This window comes from Glycine max, chromosome 2 (assembly GCF_000004515.6).
Source record: "Glycine max cultivar Williams 82 chromosome 2, Glycine_max_v4.0, whole genome shotgun sequence".
In the NCBI taxonomy this organism is placed as follows: Eukaryota; Viridiplantae; Streptophyta; class Magnoliopsida; order Fabales; family Fabaceae; genus Glycine; species Glycine max.
This window is the reverse complement of record NC_016089.4, coordinates 6771317-6784275: the sequence shown is the minus strand read 5'-3', so window position 1 is coordinate 6784275 and position 12959 is coordinate 6771317. Positions and strand designations below refer to the sequence as shown.

Below are 12959 nucleotides of genomic sequence, written 5' to 3'. Positions count from 1 at the left end.
GTAATATCTAAATTTTAGAAAAATGAATGTAATAATATTACATTGATAAATATATAATAATATAATTGATTTAAAAGAAACTATCATTCTTAATAAGGATAGATAAACTACTGTTGTCTTTAAAATCATGGTATTGATTATTGAATATGGATGGATCCAAGCAAAGACATACACATACCAGAAGAAGTGTTTCTGATGTTTTTCTTTTTTTAAAATTGCACGTAAACTATTAGATGAGATTAATTGCTAACCCAACGCGTCATCACTAATATTATACTTTCTCGTGAATACCATGCAAGCGTCATTAACAGATATACCCGCTAAGAATACCCTAATACCATCACCTTCCTCTTTTCCAATCAAACTATCCTCTCCCCACCCTCTCCACATTTCACGTCGCATGCCGCCACCACCACATGGGTCTCCACGCCCGCCGCCGCGACTCCTCTCCCGGCACCGTCCCTCCGCTCTCCCCAACCATCTCCATCCCCCCTCCCCAGCTCCTCCACCACCACCATGTTCCCTCCTCTAACAACATCTTCAAGTCCCACCATGACCGCAGCCACAACCGCCGCGAATCTCTCCCCGGTCCCTCCTTCCTTCCCCTCTCGCCGCCTCCAGCCACCATTCATTCCCGCCGCGACTCCTACCCCGGCCCCTTCCCTTCCCCCACATTCGCTGAATCTGATTCAGGCCTCCTTCCTTCAACCTCATCACACTATTATCATCCTGAGCTTTATCATCATACCAGCAAACGCAGGTTATTGCGATATCAAAACTTTCTAAATTTGTCCGGTTTGGATAAATTTCTTCGTCAATGTTTTACGAGAGAAGAAAATAAAAATAAAATAAAATATGTTTGTGGGTACAATTTCGTCACATTTCTTGAAATTGCGAATAGATATGGCCACAACCACGGTCCTGGACACCCCAGAAACCTTGATGTTGCAACCAAAATTGCGGTTCTTTAAAACCTTGGAAGGATGATACCATACATTTATAGCAAGCTATGATATATAGCCTTAGCGATAAAACTATCTTTAACTAATTAACTTGTATTCTGTCACAGGTTGTGTCTCTACGACAAGGACAGCGACCTCGCCTGGCCGTTTCGCGACCTTGAAGGTCTCGACCATGATGACATAAGGGAAACTGCCTATGAAATCTTCTTCACCGCGTGCCGGTCCTCGCCGGGGTTCGGTGGCCGAAGCCCGATCACATTTTATTCTAAGCATGATGGGAGTGGTGAGGGGAGGAGTACGCCGGTGTCCCAGACAAGTAGGGTGAAGCAAGCGCTTGGGCTGAGGATGCTGAGAAGCTCCTTGTCTCAGAGGATAATGGTGTCGGCACCGGCGTCGCCGGTGACTGAGCGGAGTCCTCGGTCTCGGGCTGTGCCACGGAGGACGGTGACGATGGCAGAAGTCATGAGGCTGCAGATGGGGGTGTCGGAGCAGAGTGATAGCCGGCTGAGGAAAACACTTGTGAGGACACTTGTTGGCCAAGTAAGACAACATGTGCAAACATTTTACTATAAGGAAACAAGTTTTTTTTTATTTGAACTTTTTAAATTAATTTGAATGCATTCACAATGTTTTTCTTACTACTATTTAATTATATTGTCTTTTATGATAAGATTTTAACTTTTGTAATATACTTACTTCAAAAGTCATACTTAGGAATTAGTTGAAGGTGTAAAAATCTTTATAGTGATTGGTGTATCAGAATTAAATTTGGATCTTTTTGTGCTTGAAAATGTTTGTCTGTCACATTGTTTACTCTTTTATCTTTGTTCGTTTCTGTTGGGTGAAGTTCTCAATGTTGTTTTGGGCCTTTTATTGGTTATGGCTTTAGTTTTGGAGAATATGGTCTTTGGCATAATCGTCAATTAATGCCTGGTGTGATGACAAATACTTGGGGAGAGACGGCAATGGAGTCCCTATTTTCAGTTAGTTGAAGAAAATATTGGTTAATCTTTGATACGAGTATGTGGTGTCAATGAAAAAGGACTCCGCTGCCAATTTGCTCCATATAATATATGGTTTAAATAATGTATTGTTCCAAGCCAACATTCTATTATTTTTTAATTGTTTTTAGTTTCTAATGTGTTTCTAGTTCCGTCCCTAGTTAATTACAACTCTGGGCTAAGTATTTGGTCACTTGACATTAAATGGTTGAATAGTGCCTCAATTATTGTTTGCTGTGCATGATTTTGCAAGTGCTTAAAATTGGCATCTTGGTGCTCTAATAAAGTATCTACCCCCTATTTTCATGCATATATAAATTGGAAAATGGAGTCATCAATCTGGATATAGCTAAAATATATGAAGAAAACAATGAATCTATTTTGTTACACAAAAGTTAGCTTAAGAAAACAATATTGAATCTATTTTGTTACACAAAATGTGCCAATTCTTGCTACACTAGTGAAAAGTTCTTCCTATTTTTTTTCTTCCCTCTAATTATTTTAAAGCACTTGAATTGCAGCTTGGCCGGCAAGCAGAAACTATCATTCTCCCTTTGGAACTCCTTCGCCACCTAAAGCCTTCGGAGTTCAATGATTCCCATGAGTACCATTTGTGGCAAAAGAGGCAGCTCAAGTTCCTTGAAGTAGGTCTCCTCTTTCACCCTTCAATTCCCATAGAAAAGACCAACACCTTTGCCATGAACCTTAAGGAAATTATACGTAGCGCCGAATTCAAACCTTTAGACACTGGCAAAAACTCAGACACCATGAGAAGCTTCAGCAACTCTGTGATTTCCTTATCGATGAGAAGCCCTGATGACACTCCCACCAATGTTTGCCACTGGGCTAATGGCTACCCTGTGAACATTCATCTCTACATTTCCCTCCTTCAGTCCATTTTTGATCTAAGGGATGAGACATCAGTGCTTGATGAGGTGGATGAGCAACTTGATCTGATAAAGAAAACATGGTCAACACTGGGGATCAATAGGCCAATCCACAATGTGTGTTTCACATGGGTGATGTTTCAACAATATGTAGAAACCGGGCAGATAGAACCTGACCTTCTTTGTGCCTCATATACCATATTGAATGAGGTGGCAAATGATGCTAAGAAAGAAAGGGATTCCTTGTATGTTGAGATATTGAAATCGGTCCTCGGTTCACTGCAGGAGTGGGCAGATAAGAGGTTTCTTAACTACCATGTGTATTTTCAGGGAGGAGATATTGGACAAATTGAAAACCTTCTTCCTGTGGTGTTGTTAGCATCCAGGATTTTGGGAGATGTTACAAATTCTGAAGAAGGGCAAGAAAAAGGAGATAAAACTAGAGTGAGTTCTTCTGAGGGCCGGGTTGATTACTATATCTGTTCTTCCGTGAAAAATGCTTTTGAAAAGGTAGGTATTAGTTAAGAAACAATAAAAAAGGTTGATATGTTAGAAGCATGTATATAACTTATAGTATTTTCTGCTTTTTAATTTAAAAGTAAGAAGAAAATATCACAATGTCTTTGATGATTGTAGATGATGGAAGCAGCAAATGCCAAATCTGCCGAGTCTGAAACAGAGAAAAAAATCGGTGAAGTTATACTTCAATTAGCTCAGGAGACTGAATATTTGGCATTGAAGGAGAGACAAAATTATAGTCCAATATTGAAGAAATGGAACACAATAGCTGCAGCAGTAGCAGCATTGACACTGAACAATTGCTATGGACATGTGCTAAAGCAGTATTTAAGTGAAATGACCACATCAATAACAGTTGAGGTAGTTTTAGTACTGCAGAGGGCAAAAATTCTAGAAGATGTTTTGGTTCAAATGGTAGTTGAAGACTCTGCTGATTGTGAGGATGGTGGCAAAACAGTAGTGAGAGAGATGGTTCCTTTTGAAGTTGAGTCAACCATAATGATCCGTATTAGAAAATGGATAGATGAATCACTGCACAAAGGAAAAGAGTGTTTGGAGAGAGCAAAAGAATCTGAAGTAAGTTTTAGCCTCTTTCCTACAAATATAACTGGAGGGAGAACACAATATTTGTGTATTAAGAGAATTATATAATATATATATATATATATACATATATATATATATATAAATATATCTATATATATTTAAGATACTTTATGCATTGTTTTCTTCTTTAATTTCAGGCATGGAATCCAAAGTCTAAATCGGAGCCGTATGCAAAATCGGTGGTAGAGCTGATGAACTTGGCCAAGAAGATTGTGCAAGAATTCTTTCAAATTCCAATATCAATAACTGAAGTTTTAGTTCAAGAACTTGCTGATGGATTACAAAAAATCTTCCGGGAGTACACAATGTTTATTGCTGCATGCGGTAAGTACTCTTAAAGCTAAATTTGTTTACTTAAAAAAGCTCCAAAGACTTTTTATTTATTTATTTCTGAATTTTGAAATAAGAGCTAAAAAAAAGCTCAAGAATTGTTAAGACTTATAGTACTTTCTAGTCAAGTCATAATGACTAGGAAGCAGCAAAGATTGTAGCATTCTGATTTATTATGTTTTGATGTAAATTCTCTCAGGATTGAAAGAGAACTACATTCCCTCTCTTCCCCCACTGACCAGGTGCAACAGGAATTCAAAGTTCCACAAGTTGTGGAAGATAGCTAGCCCCTGCAGTGTTAGTTGTGAAGATCCACACATATATGGAATATTTGAAGCTAATCATCCTCACTCATGCACTAGCCGTGGAACACAGCGTCTCTACATTCGTCTCAACACCTTATCCTACCTACTTTCTCATATCCCCTCTCTTGACAAATCACTCGCCCTGACACCAGGAGTTGTTCCTTCAAATCGCCACAGTTTCACAAACAGCCACAAGACTCAAAGTAACAGAACTTCATACTTCGAAACAACCAACACCTCCATCCTAGCAGCCTGCCAGCATGTCTCAGAAGTTGCTTCCTACCGTCTCACGTTCTTTGACACAAACCCTTTCTTCTATGACAGCCTCTATGTTGGCGATGTAGCCAACGCTAGGATTAGCAATTTATTGACAATTCTCAAGCATAACGTAAAACTAATGACAGCAATTCTGACAGAAAGAGCTCAAGCGCTGGCTGTGAAGGAAGTTATGAAGGCCTCCTTCGATGCATTCCTCACGGTTTTGCTTGCTGGTGGAACCACCAGGGTGTTCAATGAATCTGATCACCAAAGTATACAAGAGGATTTTGACAGTTTGAAGCAGCTATTCTGCAGTTTTGAAGAATTGATAGCAGAAAATGTGGTGGAGAAAGAGGCTGAGGTAGTGGAGGGAGTGATAGCACTAATGGGCATGAGTACTGAACAATTGATGGAAAACTTAAGTACCTTATCAAATGAGACAAGTGGAATAGGAGTCATTGGTAATGGTCAGAAGTTGCCAATGCCACCAACTACAGGAAAGTGGAATAGATCTGACCCCAACACAATATTGAGGGTATTGTGCTATAGAAACGATCGAACTGCAAGTAATTTCTTAAAAAGGACATTCCAAATAGCAAAGAGGAGATAACAACAAAGAGGCACATCAATAATCTTTTCAAAAACATTGTGGCTACAAAATTCTTTCCTTCTAACTATAGGATGAAAAAGTGTTTTGTAGAGAGGGAGGAGGGGGGGTGAAGATTGTAGCAAAAGGAAGAAAAATTGTGAAATAGGCAAGGGAAAATATAAGGGTCCAAGAAAGAACTGTCTTGCTTTCATCTCTAGGCATGTTCAACATTCAACTGATTCAAGAAATTGTTGCATGTTAAAAGGGATTATTTTACCTTTTTGTGAAGAAAAGGGAGAACGAAAGAAACACAACTTTGTCGTGTAATTTGGTATCTATGCATTTAGTTCAGGAGTAGCTTATAGCTAGGATGCTGCCACCAGTTATATTAGTCTACAGGGTGCAGAAAACAAATTTGCTTGTAACTAAAAACTGAATTTTGCTTTTGTAAATTCAGTGTGAATATAAAGGGCTTAATAAGAAGACTTTTCTTCATTAAAGGGACAAAAAAGATAGAGAGAAAGAGAATTTTTTTTCGTAAAGTTATTCTCACAATAGGTAATGAACACAAGTATACATGAAACAACTAGTATTTTTTTATTTTTTTTTGAGGAAAAAGAGGTTAGCTGAGGCAAAGTAACGCTGAACATTCTAACTATGTTGGCACCCACAATGATGAAAAGCCATAAACAGAAAACCAGAAACTCATACTAATAGAAAGGATATGAAAAAAAAGGCATGGAAGGGGGGGGGGGGAGGGCAAAACCAAACTCAAGCAAAGATTAACTATCCAAACCTGTAGTTCGCAAAATCATATCTATTCCTATTAAATTCTGAAACTGCCATTTGAGGGACCAAGTTCCACCAATGGAAACCATTAGAAACAGAGGCTTCGTTGGCAAGAAGATTTGCACATGTATCTCTAAAGATATTCCTACCAAAAAATTCATAGAAGTCAATTCTATTCAACTGCACCATCTATTTTTGATCGACCAATGCACTAAGTCTGGGTTCCTGAAAGCTTTCACAATAAGATGAATCACATTCCACCCAGAAATAATTCCATTAAATTGCTATAATAGCCCCCATAAGCTCAGCTATCAAAGAGTTAGATATCCTAAAAACAACTAGTATATTCTTTGCTCTTTTCTTCTGAAACACATTTGATATTCAATCAATAAAAGTTGATGCTGAAACAATTTTAGAACACTTGGCAAATGATAAGGGCGTATGGCAGTAAATCGTTATATATTAGCCAAGCCCAAATCGTTAAATTTAATAATAAATTTGTAACACGTATATATATATATATATATATATTCATAGAGTAAGCGGTTTATTTAATGAGCATAAGTTACTTTCATTAAATTTAGTAATATATTGTATTTCATAAATATATTAAATAATAATATTAAAATTATCTACCATGAATCATTTATAATAAGATATAAACTAGTAAAGATATTTATGAATAAATTAATAAAATTATTTACATTTTTCATCTACAGTACCAATTGTGAATTCCAATAGAAACAAATTAAATTTAAAATTTGATTCCTTTAAATTAACGAAGAAAATTTATAGTGTGAAAATTAAGTAAATATCTATTATTGATTTGAGGATGGTAGATGAGTTTTAAGTGTGATTAAAATTCTAATTTCATATTAATTTTAAACTAATAAAAATAGTTAAAGTTTGTAAAAATCCTTCAAAATCTCACCAAAAAGTTAATTAATTAAATATCTTAATTATGGTTGTTCAAAATATATGTGATCATTAATTAAATTGAAACAACCTGCATTAGTTGATCAACACGCTCAATGTGCATGGTTAAGCACTTTAAATGTTAAAAACAAAAATAATCATTAATGAAAAAATTAATAACTAATATTAGAGTTAATTTGATATTTTATTGTATATATATTTTATTTAATTACAATTATTAACTATTGATTTTTTAATCAATAATTATAAATACACTTTAGTTTCTAATTAAAGTGAACCTCAATAGAGAAGCCAAATTCATTAATTTAAATAACTTTTTTCCTTATTTTCTATCGAAGTATCTTCAAATATTAAATACTGAAATTTCTTCCAATATTGAAAATTTAAACTAGTAGTGTTCACTATACTGTAAATGAGTAATCGTTTTTAGTTTTTTACTATCCCAGCCCCGTGATAAATTGTAATAAATCATGTTTATCGTATTTAAATTTTACAATTAAGAAAGAAAAAAGGTCAAATTATTATTTTTTTCCTCTTATTTATTTTTTAGATTCGAATTGATCTTCTAGCTTTTTCAACTTGAATTAGATTATCTTATTTCTAAAATTGGTTCAATTTGACCATGTCATTAGAAAATGCGCATGTCATGCTATAGTTGACGTCGTCCATTCAATTTAGATGACATTATCAAATTAAATCGATTTTAGAAAATTAAAAAAAATCTTAAAAATGCTAAAAAATCAAATTAAAAGAAAAAATAACTTAACAAAAAAAAAAATATGAGATATAATAAATGATGTGAGAGATACCCAGACAAAAAGAATGTTATAGTAATTGATTTTCATTAATTGCTAAGTTTAATTAATTCATGAATGAATGATTTTTTTTGGTGAAATTATTTATTTATTTTATCATTTTCCAAGTGCGCGTTTGATTTGCAATCAAAATTGATAAAATTGATACATACTACCAAAACAATAAAAACTTTCCAAACACAGAAAAGACTCAAGTTCATGGGTTTTCATGTTTTCCTTCCTCCTACGTTGTCTTCCTTCTTTGTCCATTGACAGACAACAAGACAGTTTCTGTTTTAGATTCATTCTTATCTCTTACAGTTCAACATTTCACATACTCTTTTTGAATCTCTACTATCAATTTTTTCAGTAAATATCACTAATTTTTAGTACTAGATATTAAAAAGAGCGTTTCAGCTCAGAGGATTGATATAAGATTACATTAAGTGAAATTAATCTTTAATAAAATGAGTTAAAAAAATATCTATATATACTAGTGGAAGACCATGCCTTTTTATATATTTTAAATATAAAAAACAAAAGGTTTAAAGTTAAAAAAAAATATAAAAAAAGTAACTAACTAAAAAATAATGAAACAATTATTAAAAAATAACGAAAATATAGAATAAAATTATCTAAAAATATATGCATCAAATAAAATAATTTTCATTATTAATAGATATAAATTATAAATAAACATTATTAATACTCCACATTATATATATACTCCACAGTTTTTCTAGCAAACAATCTCTCTTCAAACAAACCACTCTCAGATTATATATATACTCCACATCTGAAGCCACACCATCAAACTCAACACTGACCAAAATGGCCTCACCCCAAACCCCTCTATCCCTTCTCACAATTGCACTCCTTTCCCTAATCCCTCTCTTCATCTTCTTCTTCTTCAACCGCTCCAAAGGCAAACAACCCAAAGAACCACCAACCATTCCCGGCGCATGGCCCATCCTCGGCCACCTCCCCCTCCTAGCCCGCTCCCCAACCACCCACCACCTCCTCGGCGCCATCGCCGACGACCACGGCCCCCTCTTCACCATCAAGCTAGGCACAGTAAAAGCCCTAGTCGTCAGCAACTGGGAAACCGCTAAAGAATGCTTCACCACAAACGATGTCGCCGTTTCTTATCGCCCCTATGTGGTCGCCACCGAACATATGACCTACAACGTCGCCATGCTAGGTTTGCACGAAAACAATGTCGTAGTACTTTACGTTCCTCTACTTTCTCTTTCTACCTTTTTCCTTTCCTTCTTATCTTTCTTATTTCCACCCCAAAATGGAGTCTATGATTATCATATCTCTTTGTACCTTTCATCTAATAAATGTTTTCTTTACTGATAAAAAAAAAACAAAAATAGGGTTCGCGCCATACGGCCCCTTCTGGCGTGACATGCGCAAGAACATCGCCTCTGCCTTCCTCTCCGACCACCGCATCGACACGCTCTCCCACGTTCGTGTCTCGGAGGTGAGGACCTCGCTGAAGGAGCTTTACAGCAAGTGGACACGTGGCACAGACGGCGGCAAGAGTGATTTTTTGGCGGTGGAGATGAAGGAGTGGTTGAAGGAATTGTCGTTTAATGTGGTGCTTAGGATGGTTGCCGGGAAGAGATATTTCGGAGATACCGCGGTGGTTGACGAGGACGAAGCGCAGCGGTGCCTGAAGGCGTTGAGGGAGTACATGCGGTTGCTGGGGGTTTTCGCGGTGGCCGACGCGGTTCCATGGCTGAGGTGGTTGGATTTTAAGCATGAGAAGGCTATGAAGGAGAATTTCAAAGAATTAGATGTTGTGGTGACTGAGTGGTTGGAAGAGCACAAGAGGAAAAAGGATTTGAACGGTGGGAATAGTGGTGACTTAATTGATGTGATGTTGTCGATGATCGGTGGAACCACCATTCATGGCTTTGATGCTGATACCGTCATCAAAGCAACGGCAATGGTACGTTACTTTTTGCTATGCTATTTTTTGACATATTATTAACCTTTTCAAAATCCGGAATCAGACACTAATTTTAATTAAATTTTTTATTGGTTAACTAAATTGTCATTGAATTTGTAGTAATATATATTTTTATGTAATAATTTAAGTAAATAATATGAAATGAAGCATTAAAATATAAATTAATTAAAACAATTAGATTATATGTTTTATAAGATGAAAACTTGATAATAATTAATTAACAATTTTTTATATATTTATATATTTTAAAACATGTATACACTCTATATTCTACCTTCCATGACTAAATTGTACAAAGCATTTTTAAACAATTTGCATGCAGGCAATGATTTTGGGAGGAACAGACACTAGCTCTGCTACCAATATTTGGACACTGTGTTTGCTATTGAACAATCCTCATACATTGGAAAAAGTGAAGGAAGAAATTGACACACACATTGGGAAAGAGAGAATTGTAACCGAGGAAGATATAAGCAAGTTGGTGTACCTACAAGCTGTTCTTAAGGAGTCGCTGAGGCTATATCCAGCTACTCCTCTTTCAGGACCTCGTGAATTCAGAGAAGATTGCAAGGTTGGAGAGTACCATGTGAAGAAAGGAACTAGACTAATCACAAACTTGTGGAAGATCCAAACAGACCCTAGCATTTGGCCAGAGCCCTTGGAGTTCAAGCCAGAAAGGTTTCTCACTACCCACAAAGACATTGATGTTAAGGGAAGGCATTTTGAGCTCATACCTTTTGGAAGTGGTAGGAGGATATGTCCTGGAATATCATTTGGCCTTAGAACATCTCTTTTGACTTTGGCAAACTTTCTTCACTGCTTTGAAGTCTCAAAGACATCAAGTGAACCTATAGATATGACTGCTGCGGTAGAAATTACCAATGTCAAGGTTACTCCACTTGAAGTTCTCATCAAACCTCGTTTGTCTCCTAGTCTTTATGAAAGCATGTGATCACATTAGGGTCTATGCATATGTATTTGCTTTATTGGCTGTTGTTGGGCATGCTCATCATCAATAAAAATTTCCTTTGCTTCAAATAAATAATAAAAAAAGATTAGGGTCCATGGCATAAGTTTATATTATATGGTTGTCCTGGTGTACACACAAACCTTTGTTATTTTTGGTGAATGAAATCCTTAGGACATATGGGTAATAATATTGTGTAATCTTATAAACTTATATATAGTCACAATCTAGTGTCTTAATTTGTCTGATTTATTGTTCAGAAATAGGGTAAAATTGGGAAGTGAGGCAAGGTAAGTTAATAAATATGAGAATTTTGCTTGCTTTATGTATTTTTTATGTTAAAAGAATGTTGTAAAAATTATATTCATCTTTTACATTATTTAATTTGAATTTGAATGTTATTGTTTTATATGTACACACATATTGTAATAACATCCCAGTACATACTTTCTTCCTCCCCTACATGTTATGCTTGATAGTTAATCTCTTTAATTTGTAAGGTCAATTCTCCCACAAACACCTTAAATATATTGATAATGTATAAATCGTGGATGTATCTATTTTTTTTTTTTTGTCAGCAGCAAAATCAGTTCATTTCAATTGCAATAAGATTGTGAATACAATGAGGAATAATATAGGAAAGATAATGAGACTAATAATCACTCCACATGATCCTCTGCATAATGAATCTGGTTTAAAAGCTGTTCGCAATCTATTTCCAAGATAACATTGACTGATGAACACCATGATCAATGAGCCATGTAACAAGGATTGAAGAATAGCAAAAGCTTCCCCCTCACATTCAATATGGAACGGATACAACCAGTTTTAGCCAACACAAATTCACCCAAATCAACTCTTGAGCAAGCTCCAAAACCTGTCTTGCCAGCCTCCATAAAAAACAGTTGGAGTTTTTGTCCACACAATAGCTAGCTTCCATCTGTACATCAACTTGCTCTCCATTTGAATTTAGTCATTGAATAATTTCCATTCACTGAGAACTAAGCGTGCTACTATTACACCAAACAGTGGATGTATCAACTAAGTGAATGGAATAAAATTAATAAATACATCTTCAAGCTTGAATCATCGATGATTAAATTTTTGTTTTGGTTCCCAATATATTTTTAAAACATTTTGGTTCTTAAAAAATATTTTAGTTTGCTTATGATGATCTCAAATTTATTTATATAATACTTTAAAAAAAAAATTAGATAGTACCCGAGAGACCAAAAGCAAAATAAAAAACTCATTCAATACAATTAATTTCACATGTTAAATTTTTGTCTGAAAACTAGGTTTTGTATAAATAAAACTGAAGTTGTTTTTGTAAACTTAGTTATATACTTATATAAACTTAAATTTAATTCAAATTTAAGTATGTAAATTTTAATTCAAACATGTACTATTAAATAGTGTACTCCAAAAAAATCCCATTATAAATAGGGGGTGACCATGAGTTAGGATTGATCCGAGCTAATGAATTCAAACTAAACAAGAAATAAAAGTTTGAGCTGATTCAAGGTCATGAGTTCAGATTTTAAAATTATAAATCCGATAACATCGACTTGAGTATGTGTAATTCTATAATTTTCATTTTTAGTATTATTTATTAATTTTTTATTATATTATAATTTTCTAATTTTTCCCTATTATTATTATTATTATATATATATATATATATGTTATTAAGTGACTCAATGGTTTGAGCTATCAATTTTTACACGGCAAATTTATTGGATTAATTTTTTTAAGAAATTACAAAAACAGATAAATTTTGAAAATATTAGATATTATGGATAAGTCATGTTTCAAAACATGACTTCATATATTATTGCTGCATATATTATTACTGAAGCCACCAATGCAGAAAACATAAAAAAAAATAAAAAAAATCTTAAATGTGAAATTGCATAGCATTTTTCTTTGATGGACAACTACATATAGAATGGAAAACTAAATCACATTAACATAAAAACATATTGTACGAAGACAGGGAGATACTAGCTTATGAATCTCGACTACATAGCATGAAGCA

General features: G+C 34.8%; 2 protein-coding genes across 2 annotated transcripts; both read left to right on the top strand.

Annotated features, from left to right (window-relative positions):
- The first annotated feature begins 336 nt into the window (after nt 1–336).
- LOC100802725 (protein unc-13 homolog) lies at nt 337–5784 on the top strand. The gene is made up of 6 exons (XM_003519930.4): nt 337–760; nt 1070–1502; nt 2485–3360; nt 3487–3945; nt 4113–4299; nt 4505–5784. Exons 1-6 carry the CDS (start codon nt 417–419, stop codon nt 5476–5478), a joined length of 3273 nt encoding a protein of 1090 aa, XP_003519978.1. The 5' UTR covers nt 337–416; the 3' UTR covers nt 5479–5784.
- A 2890-nt stretch (nt 5785–8674) lies between these two features.
- LOC100802193 (cytochrome P450 82A4-like) lies at nt 8675–10950 on the top strand. The gene is made up of 3 exons (XM_003519929.5): nt 8675–9177; nt 9356–9933; nt 10277–10950. Exons 1-3 carry the CDS (start codon nt 8808–8810, stop codon nt 10904–10906), a joined length of 1578 nt encoding a protein of 525 aa, XP_003519977.1. The 5' UTR covers nt 8675–8807; the 3' UTR covers nt 10907–10950.
- Nucleotides 10951–12959: the final 2009 nt, after the last annotated feature.